This window comes from Rhincodon typus, chromosome 8 (assembly GCF_021869965.1).
Source record: "Rhincodon typus isolate 14 chromosome 8, sRhiTyp1.1, whole genome shotgun sequence".
In the NCBI taxonomy this organism is placed as follows: Eukaryota; Metazoa; Chordata; class Chondrichthyes; order Orectolobiformes; family Rhincodontidae; genus Rhincodon; species Rhincodon typus.
The window spans coordinates 15,145,908-15,168,150 of record NC_063339.1 but is presented as its reverse complement, the minus strand read 5'-3'; the positions used below and the strand labels follow the sequence as shown (position 1 = coordinate 15,168,150).

The window sequence follows — 22,243 nt, the reverse complement described above, 5'->3', positions numbered from 1 at the left end:
TGGTATTGTACAGTAGCATATGAAGAAACAAACAAACATTGGAATTTGACTCTATCCAGCAAACAAATCAAAGGCATTTTTTACTTGTACAAGATTGTATGTACACATATTTGAGGCATCAGAAGGGTCCGATAACTGAACAGACCCCCATTTAACTTTGGCAGAAAGACCTTAGATGGTTGTCTTTTCCCACTGCACCTTAGCAGTAGCTGCCCCAAGCTTTAATGCATCTCTCAGCATGTAATCCTGCACCTTGGAATGTGCCAGTCTGCAACACTCAGTCGAGGTCAACTCCTTGCTCTGGAAGACCAACAAATTTCAGCCAGACCAAGATGGTCATTCAGTTGCAGTCCATATTTGTCTCAGTGTGCATCCCGGGAAACAGCATTTTTCTCCACACTTCCTTTATGAAGGCACATTTCAGCATAGCTTCTGTTGGGCAGGGCAGGTTGAAACAATGCATCTGCCAAGGAGTCCTCTTTGTCCTCCCAGGGAAGTAGGACTAACTTCCCTCTGTGTTGTAACTATTTTTATGATACTAAAATCTCCTTATTAGTTGTTTAGTAGTACAGAATTGAGAATTACTGAAAAATACATTTTTTGTTGAAGCTTTCCATCTTTCACTCCTCAAAATTCCCCAGATTACTAATACAAAGGAGAACAATATTTTAATAAGTTCGGCAAGCTCATTGGTAGAGATGAAGACCTTTCACAAGATGTGTTTCTTTTCAGCAAAACTCAAACTCCTGTGATAAGCTCAGGGCGTTTTACCGTGCTATAAACTCGCTACATGAATACAAGTTGTTCCTTTGAATCCTTGTAAAGCCCCAACAATTAATCCAGATCATTTCTCAGAAGGTGCTAAAGTATCATTGCCGACAACAGAAAATTTCTGAAGTAGCCATAAACACTGCTGTACTGTAACGATTACATGAGCAAGAAGTGATCAGGGGAAACGGGTGTGGTGCGGAGACTACATGACAAAATATATTTTTTAAATGTGTTCTGATGGTGTGTAAATGGTTACAGATTGGCGGGCGCGAGGGGAGGTAAAAACACAAAGGAAATCTGGCAAATGCCAAAAGGAAAACCCAATAAAACTTCTGACACATACTGGTCTGACCCACCCTGTATAATAGAGCTCCAGTAGGACTAGTACATTCATTTCCCAAGTATCATAGGACGTGCGAAGAGATGCCATTTCGACAAAACAAAACCGGTTCCACGATCGAGTGTGGAATATACTGTGCCAAAAACCACTGCAGTCTGGTTTTCATCGCAGTCTAAAGTGTTCAATAAATCCACAGCACGAAAGGAAATCGGTGACTTGAGTATTACTGAAAAATAGGCACATTTTGTCGAAGCTTAAATGTATCTATTTTTCAGCAACATTCAAGTTCTAAACTAACAAACGACTCTGCGACTGAATCTTACAGAAATGTCAGCGCTGTCAATCAAAGTTCTGGGTCCGCCCTCGGTGTCTCTTTGCGACAATATTTGGAGGGGGAGCGGAGCCTTTGTTTTTTTTCGGGAAACTTTACAGCTTTGCCGTAAAATGGACGGTGTAGGTGGGGAAAATGTGTTGAAGGATGCAGGAGTTGGAGACTGCTGGGCTGGAAAGTGGTTAAATATACCAGAGAGAGAGAGAGAAAAAAATAACTTGTGCATTTGAGGGGAAGGAGCGAGCTGGTCGGCAATGAAGTCGGGTAGCAGGCGAAAGCGATACAGTTGTTGTTGGTTGGTACATTATAACCCGGCTCTTGCTGAGTGAGAGAGTCTGAACGTTGTACTGGCGCAGTCGAGCCTCGGGGCTAGCGATGTCTCCGCGATATCCAACCTCCAGGAGAACGGGCCATGCACAACTTGTATTTCAGCAGCCAGAAATACATTCCTCATAAACCTAGCCCTGCCTTCTCGAACTCCCTTGAAAAATGAAATCGATTTCTTAAATCCTCAATCGTTAAGGTAAGTCCATTTCTTTCCATATCAGAATTATGGATATTGTTGATCATTCTGTTCAGACGTGTTAGGATGCACCTCAAGCGGAATTTGAACTCAGGGCTTTGGCTCAAGGGTAGGGTACGCTACTATTGCGCTGCAGGAGCCCCGAGGTAGAGCTATATAACTCGGTTCCAAATGGCATAAACCAAATGTTAAAATGTTAACTCCACATATGTTTGTTAGTTAATTGCTAATAAAGGGAAACAAGAAGTAAATCCAACCTGGAACCTCTCAACAGATAATCTAATTTGAATATTTGATGTTGGTGCTGTTTAAATGTATGTCATGTTGGGAGCAACAGCTGAGAGTGCCATGGGAAGATTTAACAAATTAACACTTATGATAGTATCTAATTAACTTGAATTAGCATACGTTTTAAAAAAAAGACATTCGCTGGCTTTAAGAAAATGCTTGGCAAGTTATTTGGGATGCTGAATAAAATCAAAGATTATCATCACTATTATATGGTGAATTTATAACTTGATATTGTAAACAGTTGAAGAGCCATGAAAATGAAAAAGTGCTGGAAAAACCCAGATCTGAAGAAGTTATGAAGGACTCAAAATGTTAGTTCTACTTCTGTCTTCATAGAGACTGCCAGACCTGTTGAGTTTCACCAGTACTTTGCTTTTGTTTCAGATTTCCTGCATCTGCAATATTTCACTTTCATTGTATGAGACATTTGCCAGTTTCTTTCATTAAATAGTGCTTCTCTCCTTGTTCCAAAATAGTAGCCTCTGTAGGTAGGTAAAAATTTATGTTCTGCTGTTCTGACAAACAAGTCAGCATGGTGGCCTAGTGGTCAGCACTGCTGCCTCAAAGTGCCAGGGATCTGGATTTAGTTCCGTCCTCGGGCAACTGTCTGTGTGGATTTTGCATGTTCTCCCCATGTCAGCATGGGTTTCTGCTGGGTGCTCTGGTTCCCTCCCACAGTCCAAAAGATGTGTGGGTTAAGTGGATTAGGCATGGGAAATGTAGGGTTACAGGGATAGGGTAGGTGAGTGGGATGCTCTTTGGAGGGTCAGTGTGGACTCGAAGGGCCAAATGGCCTGCTTCCACACTGTAAAGGATTCTGTGAAGTTCCTTAATTCTTGGCAGCTGTACCTTTTCTTAAAAAAACAAGGTACAATATAGTAAGGAAACATTCATCTGTGTTGTGGAGGATTTTGCAAAAAGGAAATGATACATTTCGAGCTGAAATGTTTTTACTGCATTTATTCTCTAATGTGGGCTCTGACTTTGCCTGAACACCCAGGATTTTCCAGCGTTAACTGCTTTGTTAGATGACTGTACTACATGTGGGCTGTCATTTGTAATTTGCATGGATAATTGTAATGTAAAGACCAGCTTCTTTATTTTTCTGTATTTTCAATTTAAGCTAGTTAACAATTTGAAATTGTTTTGAAAGTTGTCGGGCTGGACTTCCCTGTGGGAATAAGGCTTCTAGCATCAAGATGGATCCATCCACCATTGAGTGAGAAAACCGTTGCAGCTGTTGGGATGAAAAACCGGATGTAGAGATGAGGCGTGAAGGCTCAGTTAGGTGCTTGAGAGTTACAAGTTAACCAGGAAGGACCTGAAGAGAGAGCTAAGAAGAGCCAGGAGGGGACATGAGAAGCCTTTAGCAGGTAGGATCAAGGAAAACCCTAAAGCTGTCTATAGGTATGTCAGGAATAAAAGAATGACTACAGTGAGATTAGGGCCAGTGAAGGACAGTAGTGGGAAGTTGTGCGTGGAGTCCGAAGAGATAGGAGAGGCGCTAAATGAATATTTGTCGTCAGTATTCACACAGGAGAAAGACAATGTTGTCGAGGAGAATACTGAGATACAGGCTATTAGACTAGACGGGATTGAGGTTCATAAGGAGGAGGTGTTAGCAATTCTGGAAAGTGTGAAAATAGATAAGTCCCCTGGGCCGGATGGGATTTATCCTAGGATTCTCTGGGAAGCTAGGGAGGAGATTGCAGAGCCTTTGGCTTTGATCTTTATGTCATCATTGTCTACAGGAATTGTGCCAGAAGACTGGAGGATAGCAAATGTTGTCCCCTTGTTCAAGAAGGGGAGTAGAGACAACCCTGGTAATTATAGACCAGTGAGCCTTACTTCGGTTGTGGGTAAAGTGTTGGAAAGGATTATAAGAGATAGGATTTATAATCATCTAGAAAGGAATAATTTGATTAGGGATAGTCAACACAGTTTTGTGCCTTACAAAACCTTATTGAGTTCCTTGAGAAGGTGACCAAACAGGTGGATGAGGGTAAAGCGGTTGATGTGGTGTATATGGATTTCAGTAAAGCGTTTGATAAGGTTCCCCACGGTAGGCTATTGCAGAAAATACGGAGGCATGGGATTGAGGGTGATTTAGCGGCTTGGATCAGAAATTGTCTAACTGTAAGAAGACAGAGGGTGGTGGTTGATGGGAAATGCTCATCCTGGAGTTCAGTTACTAGTGGTGTACTGCAAGGATCTGTTTTGGGGCCACTGCTGTTTGTCATTTTTATAAATGATCTGGATGAGGGCGTAGAAGAATGGGTTAGTAAATTTGCGGATGACACTAAAGTCGGTGGAGTTGTGGATAGTGCGGAAGGATGTTGCAGGTTACAGAGGGACATAGATAAGCTGCAGAGCTGGGCTGAGAGGTGGCAAATGGAGTTTAATGCGGAAAAGTGTGAGGTGATTCACTTTGGAAGGAGTAACAGGAATGCAGAGTACTGGGCTAATGGTAAGATTCTTGATAGTGTTGATGAGCAGAGAGATCTCGCGTCCATGTGCATAGATCCCTGAAAGTTGCCACCCAGGTTGATAGGGTTGTTAAGAAGGCGTACGGTGTGTTAGGTTTTATTGGTAGAGGGATTGAGTTTCGGAGCCATGAGGTCATGTTGCAGCTGCACAAAACTCTGGTGCGGCTGCACTTGGAGTATTGCGTACAGTTCTGGTCACCGCATTATAGGAAGGATGTGGAAGCATTGGAAAGGGTGCAGAGGAGATTTACCAGGATGTTGCCTGGTATGGAGGGAAGGTCTTATGAGGAAAGGCTGAGGGACTTGAGGCTGTTTTCGTTAGAGAGAAGAAGGTTAAGAGCTGACTTGATAGAGACATACAAGATGATCAGAGGGTTAGATAGGGTGGACAGTGAGAGCCTTTTTCCTCGGATGGTGATGGCTAGCACGAGGGGACATAGCTTTAAATTGAGGGGTGATAGATATAGGACAGATGTCAGAGGTAGGTTCTTTACTCGGAGAGCAGTAAGGGCGTGGAATGCCCTGCCTGCAACAGTAGTAGACTCGCCAACTTTAAGGGCATTTAAATGGTCATTGGATAAAAATGGATGATAATGGAATAGTGTAGGTTAGATGGGCTTCAGATTGCTTTCACAGGTCGGCGCAACATCGAGGGCTGAAGGGCCTGTACTGCGCTGTAATGTTCTATGTTCTAATTGTAGATACAATGCCAAACGAACTATGCTTTTTTTTTTGAAAAGGGGATTGCTGCAATGTTTTAAAAACAAGTAACCTGATGCTCATTGTAAGTGCTGCTTGTTTGAGCAGTGGTTCAAGTTTGGTTACAGATGAACTAGAACCAAAGGTTTGTGTTCAGATGGAACTTTGATTGGTACGAGTAGCTAATTGGTCTTGAACCGGTAACCAGTTAATAGTGACGATGGCCTTCTTCTTGCTAGCAACTTTGTGACTGATTCTCAGGGAGCTGAACAGTTTGGGCTTGTGAAGAAGATTTGGAGAAGTCATCACCAGCTCAGGAGCTGTCTCTGTCTCTGTTCTCTGCAGTAAAAGCCATTTTAAGTCTGGGAAAAAAAAATTTATCTTAGCTTACAAAAACTATTGAAGCAATGATTTTTTTTAAAACTGATAAGTCAGTCACCTTTTATAATGGTGAACCAGCCACTCTATTCATGCAAAACAATGGAATTTCTGGAGAACGACTGGGAAGCAGCATTTTGATCAGCATAAGAATCATCTCAAGAGCCGTTTAACTACCTTTCTAGTCTTTCCTTCAGTCCATAATACCCATTTTTTTTTCCCCTTGTGTGTTTGTGTCTCCGGTTAAAGGATAGTTTATAAGGACATTAGAGTTTTAATTATCAGAATTACATGCAGTCAGTTCATAACTGTTTTACCTGTAGCATGAGTCTAATTATTTGTGATGAATAATCGTTTTTAAGTACAGAAACCTGGTCTGTGCTTTTTTTGTCAGTCTGGTAAATTGAGGAATATTTGCATACGTTTTAGAATTAATTATGTGACAATGCTGGGAATAGTGGGGCTTGATTTCCAGTGCAATATTGCAGTGAGGTGTGACAGTAATGGCCCCCCACACGTGTCCTGTCATGCTAGCTGACAGATCATAGGTGCCAGTGATATCTCTGCACTTTGGGCTGAATTACATTAAAATCAGTGGATGTATTCACTGATGACTGGTTCGGAGAGGTTGGAGCTGATGATGCAGAGCTTTTCCTCCTCCCCTTGTGGGTATGGGGACAAAGACCGGTGCTGTGAGTGAATATGGGGAGAGGCTGACACCAGAAGCTAGCCCCTGTTATTAGGGGTTGGGGAAAGGCTGGCATCAGCCCCTGTTTTGTTTAGTGATGGGCAGAATGAACTTGAAATGAAATGCATTAGTTTTTTTAGTTTAAAATTTGAAGTTTTCTAAACATGCACATCTTGCAAGATCTCGTTTGAGATGATCTGTAGCTTTCCATTTGTACCTGTGACACTTTGCCCCACTTACAGGTAGCATTTATATAAAGCATAGACTTATAATTTTCTTAACGTTCTCAAAATGATTGGACAATGACCATGGATCTTGCCTGTAAATTATTGGATTGTATATGGTGACGGTTGAAAGGCACAAAATATACTCTGCCTTTTAATCTTTTAAAAAAAAAGTTTTAACACCTGTTTACAACATGTATGTCTATGATATTTTGGGGAAGCAATAGTAGGTCTGAAGAGATGAAAATGTTTAATCAAAAATGGATAGGGTGAATAACCAAGGTCTTTTGCCCTGGGCGGGGGAGTCAGAAACTAGAGGACATAGATTTAAGGTGAGAGGGGAAAGATTTAAAAGAAACCTAAGGGGCCACCTCTTCACATAGAGGGTTGTGCATGTATGGAATAAGCCGCCGGAGGAAGTGGTAGGGGCTGGTACAATTAGATCATTTAAAAGGCATCAGGATGGGCATATGAATAGGAAATGTTTTGAGATATATGGGCCAAATGCTGGCAAAAATGGGACTAGATTAATTTAGGATATCTGGTCAGCATGGACAAGTTGGCCCAAAAGGTCTGTTTCCATGCTGTACATCTCAATTAAAGAAGGTTTTTTTGAGTTGGAGACATAGATGAGTTCCAGAATGAAACTGAGATTGCATGATTTATGAGCTAAGGACCAGTTGATATGGCATGAGGATGTAAGGCTGTGTGGTTGCAGGTTCAGGGTTGGGCAACTTACTAGAGAGATTTTAAAGATGATGACAAGGATTTATTGTGGAACAAGGAGCCATTTTTACCAATAAAGACAAAGTGACAGGTGAGCTTCTTTTTGGTTTTGAGAGGTTAGATGTATTATCTTATAGAGGGTTTCGAATGTTTGGGAAGTAGTGATGTGATGTCGCAGGACCAGTAATCCAGACCCCGGGTCATATAAGAATATGTTTATATTTCAGATGGTGAAATTTGAATTGAATAAAACCTGTAGTAAAGAGCAAGCCAAATGCCATCTGGTTCACTAATGCTCTTTTATAGGGATGTAAATCTGTCATCCTTACCTGACCTGGCCTACAGCAATGTGGTTGACTCTTAACTGTCCTCTCGGTAATTAAGGATGGGCAATAAATGACCATGACCAGTGGCACCCACATCCTATGAGCGAATTCTTTTTTTTTAAAAAAAAATCAAGCATGCGGAGATTTTGAGTCTAGGTGTTGCTTTAGGTGCTTAGCTGTATGTCAAAAGAATTCTTCATTTTCATATGGTTTGATTCAGCTAGCATTAGAGGCCAATTTAATCAGCATCCGAGTTTATAGATGTCTAAATGGATTGCCATAGAAATATTGAGTTAGAGAATCTTAGATATTGTAAATTCTTAAACTCATTCATTTATCAACTGCAGTTAGTGATTTAATAAAAGAGGCTCAGCAGGATATTATTTCCTTTCCCAATTGTTTGTGGTATTGCCTTGAATACTACCATTCTGCTCATTTCTCACCATCTTAAAATATTTACTTCACCATTATTCCTGCCAATGTGGATAATTCCACGTATTGCATGGTATGCTCACCAATTATTTCCATAAAACAATTCATTGGTGTGTAGCTCTTTCCAGCCTTGAAATGTACATCATTCTGCTTGACTTTTCTTCTATCTTTGTAAGACCAGAAAACTTGCATGTATTACTTTTGGCCTCCTGTTCTAATTCATTGATATAGTGTTATGATTGCAATAGATAAAAGTGGATAAGTTGAGTGCTAGAATGAAACTTGATTTGATAGATTTCTTTCTATTTAATATGGAGTCATTCACTAAAACACAGGCACACAAGGCTGCTGATTTTCTTTTAATTAAACAAAATAAAAGATAAAAAATCAACAAGCCTTCTAAATATACAACACAATTTGAAAGATATTGTATGTTAAAACAGACAGCTAAATATAGTCTTAACACCATTATTTTACAATGACTCAAATCAAGGGGAATTACCCTTCTATATCAAACCTTTGATTCAACTTAACTGCTTCTACCCAGTTCAGCCCTGTGAGCTGTGAAGACCCTCCTATCGTTACTCGTGACACAGAAAGTTAGACATTGTCAATCTTTTAATGATCTGCCAATGTCTGACCTGATACTTCTAGTCTGGAAATTCACAACTAAACATTTATTCCGAGATAACTGTGTCTTCCCTGAACTGTTCTATGCAAATTTATGGCTCAGATTTTCTGGATAGCCACTATGCCAGCATAGATGGGAATTGCACATAAGTGCCCTCAGAAGGAATTACCTGGGAAATTTCTGGGTAATTACTCTATGCGTGGAATCCTCTGAAAGTCTCCCGTTTAAGTAAGACTTCAGAAAGTTCAGATGAAATTAATTTAAAATAAAGTTAGACAAAGTTAGACCATGGTCTAATTCATGAGTACTTCTGTATCCTGAGTCATATATACCCAGCTAAATGTACCTAAGGCTACTCTGTCTCCCTGACCATGACCTGATTTTTCTTGGATACGCAAGTCTTGCCTGGTTATATTTGCTACCTTTCAATTCATTGCAATAATTTTAGCAGCTAAGCAATTCTGGAGGATCTAATCCAATGCATCCAGTATCTCTCCAGCCACTTCCTCTATCATCCAAGCATGTAAGCGTGTCAGATCCTCTGTCTTTGTTGATTTTTAGTACCATTGGTTTTACTTTGTCAATTGACTTGTCCCAATTTCTGATGTCTTCACAGTTGATTCTTAAAAAATTCATAAACGGGATTGGGGTGTCACTGGCTACGCAGCATTTATTGCCCATCCTTAATTTCCCAGAGGGCAGTCCAGAGTCAACCATATTGCTGTGGGTCTGGAGTCCCATGTAGGGGAGACAAGGTAAAGATGGCAGTTTCCTTCCCTTATAGACATTAGTGAACCAGATAGGTTTTATGACAATTGACAAAGGATTCACAGTTATCGTTAGATTCTTAATTCCAGATATTTCTTATTGAATTCAAATTCCACCATCTGCCATGGCGGGATTAGAACCTGGGTCCCCAGAATGTTGTCTGGATCTCTGGATTAACAGTCCAGCAATAATACCACTAGGCCATTGCCTCCTGGAGGATGGTTGATAGAATTAATGCAGAAAATATTTATTTAGTGTTTCTGCCATTTCCTTATTCACTATCATATATACATTTGTCTCATTCTTTAAGGGTAATACCTTTGTTCTCCTAAGCACTCCTTTTTAGTATACTTGTAAAAAGTTCTTAGTCTGTTTTTGTTTATTGTTCATTTATTCTCATCATTTTTCCTAATCTATCAATTCTTAGAAAAATCACACACTTTTCACAGGATGACTGTTTTTTAAGAATTTAGATTTTAAACTAGTGGCATATGGATGTTGGTTTAGAAATTAATATTGTTAGTCTTTAAGAACCATGATTTCAAATCAGCGTGTCAGAAAGTGACGAGCTCCTGGAGTGTTCATGGAAATTTATTTATATTGTGGAAAGTCTACAACAGGAGATTGAAAGTATTTGAAAGAACAAATACAGCACAGAAGCAGGCCCTTCAGCCCTCCAAGCGTGCACTGCCACATTTTACCCTCCCATACTAAAATTGTCTTCACTTACAGGATCCAATTTCCTTTATTTCCTTCCTAATAATGAATTCGTCCAGGTGCTTCTCGAATGCTGCAATTATGTCTTCAATTACCTCTTCTGGCAAGTATCCCAGGCAGTCACCACCCTTTGTGTGAAAAACTTGCCTTGCCATCTCTTTTAAACTCACCCCGAATGTTGAACCTGTATGCCCTAGTAATTGACCCTTCCAACCTGGGAAAAAGCCTTATACTCCCCATTTTATCCATGACAGTCACAATCACATAAACTTCTATTAGGTTGTCCCTCAACCTCTTGTGTTGCAGTGAAAACAAACCCAGTCTAGCCGAACTTTCTTTGTAGCTAAAATCCTCCATACCAGCCCACACCCTGGTAAACCTTTTCTGTACCCTCTCCAAAGTATCCACACCCTCCTGGTAGTGTGGTGACCAGAACTCTATGCAATACAGGTAGTTTTGCTATAATATGTGTTTTGTTAATGCAAATTAGCTGTAGAACCATAGAATCCCTGTAGTATGGAAACAGGCCCTTCGGCCCAACAAGTCCACGTGAACCTTGGAGCATCCCACCCAGACCCATCCCCCAATAACCCACCTAATCTACACATCCCTGAACACTACGGGCAATTTAGCATGACCAATCCACCAAACCTGCACATCTTTGGACTGTGGGAGGAAACCGGAGCACCCAAAGGAAACCCACGCAGACACGGAGAACGTGCAAACTCCACACAGACAGTCGCCTGAGGGTGGAATTGAACCCGGGTCCCTGGCGCTTTGAGGCTGCACTGCTAACCACGGAGCCACCGTGCTGTCCTAGATGCGATTGATGAATAGTAGATGCTGTTTGGACAACGTGAACGTTCTGCTGTACAGGTATGGTGATTTTGTATAGGGCAAGGTCAAGTAAGAATGCAACTGTCACATTATAGGGGAACCACTTGTATTCAGAGTGTGACCTAACTAAAGTTCTATAAAGCTGCAGCATAACTTGTCTATCCTTATACTTAGTGCCCCTTTCAATGAAGGCAAACATGTCATAAGCCTTTTTTACTCCTAATCGAACTGCACTACCACCTTCAGCGATCTGTGGACGTGCACACCCAGATCCTTCTGCGTATCAATACTCCTAAGGGTTCTGCTGCTCACTGTATAATTTCCACCTATACTTGACCTTCCAAAGGGCAGCACGGTGGCTCAGTAGTTAGCACTGCTGCCTCAAAGCGCCAGGAACCTGGGTTCAATTCCACCCTCGGGCAACTGTTTGTGTGGAGTTTGCACATTCTCTCCGTGTCTGCATGGGTTTCCTCCGGGTACTCTGGTTTCCTCCCACAGTCCAAAGGTGTGCAGGTTAGGTGTATTGGCCATGCTAAATTGCCCATAGTGTCCAGGGGTGTGTAGCTTAGGTGGGTTATAGGGCGATGGGTCCGTGTGAGATGCTTCAAGGGTCAGTGTGGACTTGTTGGGCCAAAGGGTCTGTTTCCATACTGTAGGGATTCTATGATCTATGATTCTATGATCAAAATGCATTACCTCATTTGTCTAGATTAAATGCCATCTGCCATTTTTTTCTGCCCGTGCCTCCAATTGTTCTATATTCTGCTGTATCCTCTGGCAATCCTCCTCACTTTCACAATCCTCCAAATTTTGTATCACCCGCAAACTTACTAATTAGATCAGCTATGTTTTCCTCCAAACCATTCATGTAGATCATGAACAGCAGAGGTCCTAGCACTGATCTCTGTGTCACAGCCCTCCATTCCGAAAAGCATCCTTCCACCGGTACCCTGTGTCTCTATGACTAAGCCATTAGCTTGCTTCTGGATTTATAACAATGATTTTAGCTTAGAATTGGAAAGTGTTTTTGGGCAGTTGAATGGAGACCTTACAGCAATCATAGGCAAGTAAAGCCTCTCCTAGAAAAAGAGATGGTTGGAGCAGTTAAGGAAGTAAGTTAGGTCAGTGAACAGTGTAGCTTTTGAAAGTTCCAGACCACGAATATTGGATTGGTTAGACCTCTTTTTAGATTATTTCTAAAAATCTGGGCAACTCTCTCTAACATCTCAATTGTTTAATATTCTAAAGAAAAGGCCTCACATCTTTCAGGTTAGGAATAGAGAGAAAGCAGACACATCAAACCTACAGATTGGACAAGAAGGGAACATTTTTTCTAGGTTTTGAGCATTGAATAAATATATCTTAATTTTACCACATGCACGAAATCATATGAACAGTTGCATGCAATTGGTTTGGCTTCTTTTATTCTTTTGGGTATTAAACCTTTTGTTACAACCAAATCTGCAGCCTTGTGTACTTGCATTTCAAGAAAAATCAGCTTGTTAAAAACTGAATCAAGCTAGATTTCATTTTGGAATCTGACTTTGTCCAGTAGTAACCTCAAATGGAACCTTTTTAATAATCCTATGGCTTTTTAAGATGCTTCCACCTTTCATGTTTTATCTCATGTGATGCAGTGTAGATGCTGAAGTTCTGAAGTAAAGGCAAAATGCTAGAGAAACTCGGAAGGCTTCGCACTATTTATGAAGGGAGAAACAGAGTTAAGGTTTCAATCCAAAATACTTCTGTTTTCATCTCAGGTTTGATCATTTCTTTTGCCTTTAGTTATTTACTATCGTATCTTTTGATCTGGTCTCCCAATCTGCCTCTGCCTCTGCCTCTGCCTCTGCCTACTTAATTAACACTGTTTCTCATTGCATAATATTAGATCCAAAATAGCATATTCTTGAGTTAGTTTCTCCAGGAACTCATCGTAACTACTACTTTTATCTCTTAGATTTTCATATAGATTGGAAAACCAAAGACTGCCAGGAATAAGAATTAAAGCGTGCTTCTCTATCTCTCTTTATATTTCTTTCTCCAAACTATTCACCTACAATGGTTATGCTGACATATTAACCATGCCGACATTACCTACTGGTTTTCATTGTTAGCAAAGCTAATGTATACTGTATTTTAACTTCTACCTATTAAAGTGAATTCAGCAACTTAATGTTTGGGCGTGGCAATTAGAGTCACTGTTGATAAATGAGATGTTCATGATGAAAGCGTTTCTATTAACAAAGATAATAGAATAAAATTTGTGTTTGTTATTAAGTAAAAGCATCTAATCAAAATTAAGTTTATTAAATCTCTGACTATAAATGGATTATTGAGATCACTAATTAAATCAATTATTTTAATTAACTTGCAGATTTAATTGGAATGTACACACAAGCTTTCGAACAGTAACAAAGTGTTGTTTAAATTAATTTTTCTGCCAACAAAAATAAATTATGAAGGAAGGCAAAGCAGTTTTCTAAAATAACATCGCTAATGTAGTGGTCAGCAGGTAACAACCTTATCATTGCCTAATGACTAAAGATCAAAAGCATAAAGATTAAATGACAAACTCGAATCAAACAGTTAAAGAATTTTTAAAAATATATTGTTAATGCTGGAGATCTGAAAGAAGTAGCAGGTCTAGCAACTTTTCTGGAAAGAGTTATTACTGTTTCAAGTCCAATTTGACATCTTTGGAATTTGCTCATTCACTAGTGAATTTGTTTAGTAGTCTCCGTTCCAAATGCGGTTAATCTGTCAGAACTACCAAATTATCTATTCACAAAATGATTGCAGTTAGTAATGATGTAGGTGATTGGTTATGCTTTGTAAATTTAATCATTTTCTGCCCTTCTAGATAATAGTGAATGATAACTAGATGGCATTAAGTATGGGATTTATTGTGCAGTAAGATCTCTTCTAAAGCAGCTGTGTTTTGTTTTTGAAAACTGAAAAGAATTAGTTTTATTTATATGCCTGATTGTGATTTTTCTTTTTAAATTGGCACAAGAATAGTTGTAATTGAGCCAAGTGTGTGGTGGTGTTGAATGCTGCTTGATTCATTCCTTTGTATGAGCCCTGTGGATGAGTTTGAGAGCACCCACAGGTTGGTGCTTCCCTGTGCAAGTTACAACTAGCTGACGACATCAGCAGCCAATCAAATTTAAGTGTTGTGTGTTTAAGGAACATGTAGCTTTTGCTGTGTATATGGGTGGACTGTCTCCATCTTGCAGATGTTGTCAGTTTTACTGTTAACTCTTGCTGTGCTGACTGCTGCAGATGTGGAAAGGTGGTTTTCAGCCTCTCACTACAGCTGCAGTGTAAGTGACGGATCTGGTATGGATCAGCGTTTATTACTCTTCTTCTTTAGAGGACCACTTCAGTTTTGCAATCGTTCTACAATATGCTGTGGTTTGCAATTCCCCAGACTCTACCTTGTTTCTACTTGGGTAAATTAAAAAGCTGCAGAGAAACAAATTTTGCATGGTTTTAATGTATTTTTTTAAAAGACGAGTCATTTTACTTCCAGCTGTCTTGCCTATCAGGATGCTGGGTAAGGTTTGTACAAGCTAGAAATGTGAAATCAGTGAATGTTGAATTGCTACTGCTCACATGCATGGAAAATACAGTCAGGTGTGCAGTAATAAAGGACATTTAATCACAGTTTTTTAAATTTTTTTTGAAGCTTGCAATGAGTGGTTTTTAATCCCAAGTTCCAGTGAATACAGTGGCAAATAATTTTCCATTGCATGCAAGCCACCCAACCAAGGCACCTTTCCTTTGTTTAGTGCTCAAGGGAGGTGGTTTCTGCTCAGTCCAGCATGTAGTGAGAGAATGCAACATCACATCATTTGCTTATCCCTAATTGTCTTTGAACTGAGTGGCTTGGTAGACCACTTCAGAGGGCAATAAGGAGTCATTCACATTGCTGTGGGTCTGGAGTCTTGTGGAATTTAAATTCTACCAGCTGTTGTGGCGTGTTTTGCTTCTGTGTACAGTAGCCATACCAATAACCTGTGGATTTCTAGTCTGGTTAAATTACTAGTACCTCACCATCTCCACCACCCACATCTGAAGGATCACCTTTGATAAACTGAACTAACTCTATAAACCAGTAACCTTATGACAAGTCAGAGGTTGGTTATCCTACAAATAGCAAGTCACCTTCTGATTCTTTAATAGGGCAAAACGTTGGCAGTATGATGAAATACTGACCGCTTGCCTTGTTGGGTCCACCTGCAATAACATGCTAGCAGTTCATTGCCATCCAGGACAAAGCAATCCACTTGAATGGTACCCATCGACTTTCTGCATTACCAGTGTGCAGATAGCTGTACAATTGAAATGCAACAACATGCATTGAGCCTTCTGCAGCACTCTTCAAACTTCTGACTTGCATCACTTCAAAGGAAAAACAGTGGCTTTACCTCCTTTAGATCACATACCATCCAGACTTGGACACTTAATATCTTCCATTATAGTCCCTGGTTCAACATTTCTGGCAATCCTTATTAAACAGCATTATTGTTTAATTAGTCTACCTTCACTATGTGGACAACAATGGATCAAGAAGGTGGTTCACTATCTCACTTGCTCAAATGCCAGTAGAGGTGAGCAATAGAATGTCAGCTAGCTGGCAAGACCAGTTATGCCAACATTTAAAATAGAGGAAGAGAAACAGCAAAGAAGAACAAAAATAAAGTTGCTGGAAAAGCTCAGCAGGTCTGGCAGCATCTGTGAAGGAAAAGACAGAGTTAACGTTTTGGGTCCGGTGACCCTTCCTCAGAACTGGTGGCTGGGAAGACGTCAGTTTATATGCAGAAAACAGGGAGGTGGGTAGGGTAGGGAGTAAACGATGGGATAGAGCCCAAAGAGAGAGAAAGACAGTTGGACAAACAAAGGAGTTGCTAACGATCAGGCTGGGAGGGTGAATAGTTGTTAATGGGGACTGTTAGTGATTAACAACAGGGGGTGTGTAATGGCAGGCTATGTGATAACAAGGCCTGGTGTGTGGGTTGGGGGACTGGGACATGGGAGAGTTTAGGCCCTAAAGAAGAAGCCTTCCACAAGAAGGAGGATGAAATTTTTGAAAGGAGTTAATGTTGGCTTAATCGCGATCGGCACCAATAGGTTCAAGCTCCAGTATAGATACTTGAGCACAACACCTGAGCTAGCATCTAACATCTGTCTGGGTTCATTACAAAAAGATGATAGTTAAAGTGAAATGGAAATGGCATATTAATGCTGTTAGAACTGCCCTTATATGGCAAGCAGTTAGGCAGGCTTACCACAAAATATAGAGCTTTCCTTTGCATTTCCCTTCAAGGAATAATTGTTGCGGATCAAGTTAGAAATATGTCATGCCCCTCATTTCTATCATGCATGAAATAAAAACGATGGCTGTAATTAAATTTTCTGTTTCTCTACTCTTGTCATGTAGACTCAGTTGATTTTATTTTCATTTTGGCCGCGATGGTGCTGAGCAGGACTGAATGCGAAAGACCGTGTGTGCTCTGAAAAGCTGACTATGTACAGTCTCCCTGGAAGGAGGTCACCTGGACAGGATGCTGAAACCTGCTCTCGTCCCCTGTCTCAGGCCCGTGTCTACTTGGAGCAGATCCGGAGTCGAGTGTCTCCCAGCATCTCAGAGAGCCATCAGGCAACCAGAAGCACAACCAGCAAAAGAGACTACCTTGTTGATGCGGCGAAGCAGATACGCTTAGCCTTGGACAGAGAGGTTAATGAGGATTATGAGGCTGCATTTAACTATTACAAGAATGGTGTGGATCTGCTACTGAAGGGAGTGCAAGGTATACATTTCATTTGGAGCTTTCAAGTGTTTTCATCCACTGTAATTTATAATAGATTAGTTCCTTGAGGGACGGATGAAGAACAAAATGTGCATGCATTCGTGATCATGGTATTGTTTTGATGTAGCTGAGGCTGTCCTGCAGAGATATTTGCAACCCAGACTTTTTGGAGTCCTGTATTGCTCACTGTATTTAAAGTTTAATTATTTGCACACCTTGCCAAATCTATTACTTGTTGCATCAGTAACTCATTCTGTAAATGTATTACGTTTTGATCATGCGTCTGTACTGAGGTAATGATTCTAGCCAGGATAGTGGTGAAAGTAGTCAGCTTAATCGGATTGCTTAGGGTTAGATCAGGGTTACAGTCCGTGACGTATGTTACTACAGTCTGAGTGTAGAAGAACAGTCGGATATGGATAATTTAATTTTTTAAATCAAGAACTAATTTGAATTGGCTCAAAGTATAATGTGCAGCTTCTGCATGATCAATGTACGAAAGATTGAATGCTCTCTTCCTTTTCCCTGACGTCATTAGTATTGCTTTTACCTTTTTATTAATGTATTTAATTAGCTTTTAAAAAAAGAGGTGGCGCTCAACTCGGCTATCTAGCTTTGCCTAAATGTAACAAATCAACAGATCTTGAGGGTGGGTCTTGTGTGGAAAGCTGTAATTGATTTCACTGCCTCCGTATCATGGTGGCGCAGATTAGTCTGCTCACTCTGGAATTTGTACAAGACAGGATGGCATTTATTAGGGAGGCTTTACACATTGAGCAGCCTAGTGATGTTCATTCTGTGTAAGATCACAGGTAGGTGAGGGTTGCTTTGGTGAGACGCTTGACATTTTGCACCATCCAGGGATCTGCAACGTACCACAGAGCCAATACATTTGGGGCAAGGGGACAGAAAATTGGTAATCAAATAACGCTTGTTAAATAAAGTATGAGAAAGTTACATTAGGGATACGAACAAGAGATGTGGAGAGAAAGTGAAAATTCAGAATAAATGCTTGGAGTGCAAATATTGAGGTACTTGATGGAAATTGTTTGCATGATGAGCAATAGCTAAATTTGATTGTACAATTTCAATTTTCTCAACTATTAGATATTTCATTTGTGATTGGTATCTTCTACATACAAGTAGCTATACCATTTGGAAGCAGCAGAGTCCAGTTTGGCCCCTCGAGATTCTCCACCATTCACCTAAGATCTGATCTGTTTGATTTGAATTCCATGTTCTCCACTACCCCCAGTTCCTTTTTCTGTCAAGAATTTACTTACTTCTGAATTAAAAGTATTCTTAATGGCCCAACCTCCATTGTTTTCTGAGACAGTGTGTTCCAAAGTTGCACAATCGTCTATGGGGCGAACAATTCTCATCTGTCCTAAAAGCACAACCCTTAATTTTAAAACAATACCTTCAAATGCTGGACTCGCCCATGAAAGGAAACTTTTTTTCCATATTTACCTTGTCAGGATCATTCAGGATCTTATAACTTCAATCAAGTCACTGCTCACTCTTTGAAACCCCAGGAGAAAGAAACCAGCCCGGCCTGTTAAACCTATCATCATAAGATAACATACTACTTACATGTATCAATCTATAAATCTTGTCTCAACCAGCTCCAATGACGTTTAATAAAGATTCCAAAAGCCACCTTAATTACATGCTGCACCTGCAGTCTAACTTTTTGTGCCTCGTGCATTAGGGCACCTAGATCCCCCGCATCTTGGAATTCTGCAGTTGTACTCCTTTTAAGTAATACACTACCTTTTTAATTATTCTTGCTGAAGTGAGCGACTTCATATTTTCCCATATTTTACTCCCTCTGCTGGAATTTGGAGATACGGAGGTTGCATATCATTCTCTGCCACCTGCAATCCGACCCCACAACCAAAGAGATTTCCCTCCCCACCCCTGTCTGCCTTTCGTAGGGACCACTCTCTCCACAAGTCCCTCGTCCACTCCACATTCCCCACCACACCCGGTACCTTTCCCTGCAACTGCAGGAAGTGCTATACCTGTCCCTATACCTCCATCCCAGGCACCAAACAAACAGGTTCACCTGCACATCCATCAATGTGGTCTGTTGCATCTGCTGCTCCTGATGTGGCCTTCTCTACATCGGTGTGACCAAGCAGAGGCTCAGAGACCGCTTTGTAGAGCATCTGCGCTCCGTACGTGACAAACAACAACACCTTCTGGTCACGAACCATTTTAACTCTCCCTCCCACTCCCTGGGTGACATGTCCATCCTGGGCCTCCTGCAGTGTCACAATGACACCACCTGCAAACTGGAGGAGCAGCACCTCATGTTCTGCCTTGGGAGGCAACAGCCCAATGGCCTAAACATGGAATTTTCCAGTTTCAAATCTCCCCACCCCTGGCCTCGTGCCATGACCAACCCTCCCTCTCATCCCCACCTCCTTGACCTGACACAATCTGTCCATTTTTCTCTCCCACCTGTCCACTCCTGCCACCTCACTGATCAATCCCGGTCACTCCCTACCTGCACTCACCTATTCACCATCCCACTTACCTTCCCCAGCCCCACGCCTCCTCTTTCTTTATTTCTGAGCTCCCTTCTTCCGCGACCCCCCCACCCGCACTCCACTCCATTTCTGAAGAAGGGTCCTGACCCGAAACATCAACTTTCCTGCTCCTCTGATGCTGCCTAACCTGCTGTGTTCCTCCAGCTCCACACTGTGTTATCTCTCAACCCAACTCTCAATAGTTTGTTGGAACATAGATGACAAGATGTAGAGCTGGATGAACAGAGCAGGCCAAGCAGCATCAGAGGAGCAGGAAAGCTGACGTTTCGGGTTTGGACCCTTCTTCAGAAATGGGGCCGGGGAAGGGGACCCTGAAATAAATAGAGAGAGGCATTGATGGAAGGTGGATAAAGGAGCAGATAGGTGGAGAGAAGATGGACAGGTAAAGGAGGTGGGGACGAGCTGAGCTGGTCTTGGGATGAGGTCGGGGATGGGAAGATTTTGAAGCTTGTGAAGTCTGCATTGAGACCATTAGGCTGCAGGGTTCCCAAGCGAAATATGAGGTGCTGTTCCTGCAGCCTTCGGGGGACTCCCCTTTATCCCCCTCCACCCGAAAATCAACGAATACCGCTCATGCCTGGATGTTGAACAGTTTTTCCGCCGCCTCTGCACTTACGTCTTTAATCACGAGCCTACCCTCTACTGACCCCTTTTCCCGCCTCCAACACACCCCGTCCTCCTGGACACCACCCCTTGGCCTCCTACCCTCCCTCAACCTCTTCATCTCTAACTGCCGCCGAGACATCAATCGCCTCAACCTCTCCATCCCTCTCACCCACTTCAATCTCTCCCCCGCAGAACGTGCAGCCCTCCGTTCCCTCCGCTCCAATCCCAACCTCACCATAAAACCCGCGGACAAGGATGGCGCTGTTGTATTATGGCGCACTGACCTCTACATCGCCGAGGTCAGACGCCAGCTCTCTGACACCTCCTCCTACCGTCCCCTTGATCATGACCCTCTCCCAGACCATCCACAACCTCATCACCTCAGGTGAACTCCCACCCACAGCCTCCAACCTCATCGTTCCCCAATCCCACACTGCCCGTTTCTATCTTCTTCCCAAAATCCACAAACCCGACTGTCCTGGGCGACCCATTGTCTCTGCCTGCTCGTGCCCCACTGAACTTATCTCCACTAATCTCGACTCCATTTTCTCCCCCCAGATCCAGGAACTCCCCACCTACATCCGTGACACCATCCACGCACTTCACCTCCTCCAAAACTTCTGATTCCCTGGTCCTCAGCACCTCATTTTCACCATGGACGTCCAGTCCCTATATACTTGCATTCCCCATGCAGATGGCCTAAAGGCCCTCCGCTTCTCCCTCTCCTGCAGGCCCGACCAGTCTCCCTCCACTGACACCCTCATCTGCTTAGCCGAACTTGTCCTCACCCTTAACAACTTCTGCTTCATCTCCTCCCAGTTCCTACAGACAAAGGGGTGGCCATGGGTACCCACATGGGCCCAAGCTATGCCTGCCTCTTTGTAGGTTACGTGGAACAATCCCTCTTCCACAGCTACGCTGGCCCCATCCCCCACCTTTTCCTCTGTTATATCGATGACTGTATCTGCGCCACCTCGTGCCCCCACGAGGAGCTCGAACAGTTCATCCACTTTACTAACACCTACCCCAACCTTAAGTTCACCTGGACCATCTCTAATACCTCTCTCTCCTTCCTAGACCTCTCTGTTTCCATCTCTGGCAACCACCTGGAAACTGATATCTATTTCAAGCCTACCGATTCCCATAGCTACCTCGAATACACCTCTCGCCCACCTTCCTGCAAAAATGCCATCCCCTATTCCCAATTCCTTCGCCTCAGCCGTATCTGCTCCCAAGGTGAGGCATTCCACTCCCCGACATCCCAGATGTCCTCGTTTTTCAAGGACCGCAATTTCTCCTCCACAGTGGTCGAAAACGCCCTTGACCGCATCTCTCGCGTTTCCCATAACTCATCCCTCACACCCCTCCCCGCAATAACAACAAAGACAGAATCCCCCTTGTCCTCACGTACTACTCCACCAATCTCCGGATTCAACGCGTCATTCTCCGCCACCTGCAATCTGATCCCACTACCAAGGACATTTTTCCCTCCCGACCCTTATCTGCCTTCCGGAGGGACCGCTCTCTCCATGACTCCCTTGTCCGCTCCACACTCCCCACTAGCCCCACCACCCCTGGTACTTTACCCTGCAACCACAGGAAGTGCTACATCTGCCCCTACACCTTCCCCCTCACCTCCATCCCAGGCCCCAAGAAAGCCTTCCACATTAGCAGATGTGCAGGTGAACATCTGTTTAATGTGGTATATTGTATCCGCTGTTCCCAATGTGGCCTCCTCTACATCGGGGAAACCAAGCGGAGGCTTGGAGACCGCTTTGTGGAACACCTACGCTTGGGTTGTGACAAACAACTGCACCTCCCAGTCGCGAACCACTTCAACTCCCCCTCCCACTCCTTGGACGACATGTCCATCCTGGGCCTTGTCCAGTGCCACAATAATGCCACCCGAAGGCTGTAGGAACAGCATCTCATATTCCGCTTGGGAACCCTGCAGCCCAATGGTCTGAATGTGGACTTCAAGCTTCAAAATCTCCCCATCCCCCGACCTCATCCCAAAACCAGCCCAGCTCGTCCCCACCTCCTTGACCTGTCCGTCTTTTCTCCCACCTATCCACTCCTCCCACCTCACTGACCAACCCCC

General features: G+C 42.5%; 1 protein-coding gene across 4 annotated transcripts in view; it reads left to right on the top strand.

Moving 5' to 3' along the window:
• Positions 1 to 1,542: 1,542 nt before the first annotated feature.
• Positions 1,543 to 22,243, top strand: part of rps6kl1 (ribosomal protein S6 kinase-like 1) — a 55,116-nt gene continuing 34,415 nt past the window's right edge. For 2 of the 4 annotated variants that reach the window (XM_048599920.1, XM_048599916.1), the window contains exons 1-2: positions 1,543 to 1,965; positions 16,612 to 16,981. In XM_048599920.1, coding sequence (XP_048455877.1) covers positions 16,699 to 16,981 — 283 coding nt within the window. In that variant the 5' untranslated portion in view covers positions 1,543 to 1,965; positions 16,612 to 16,698. Of the gene's footprint in view, positions 1,966 to 3,409; positions 3,630 to 16,611; positions 16,982 to 22,243 lie in introns of all 4 variants that reach the window. The other 2 variants (XM_048599917.1, XM_048599918.1) reach the window with 2 other exon arrangements.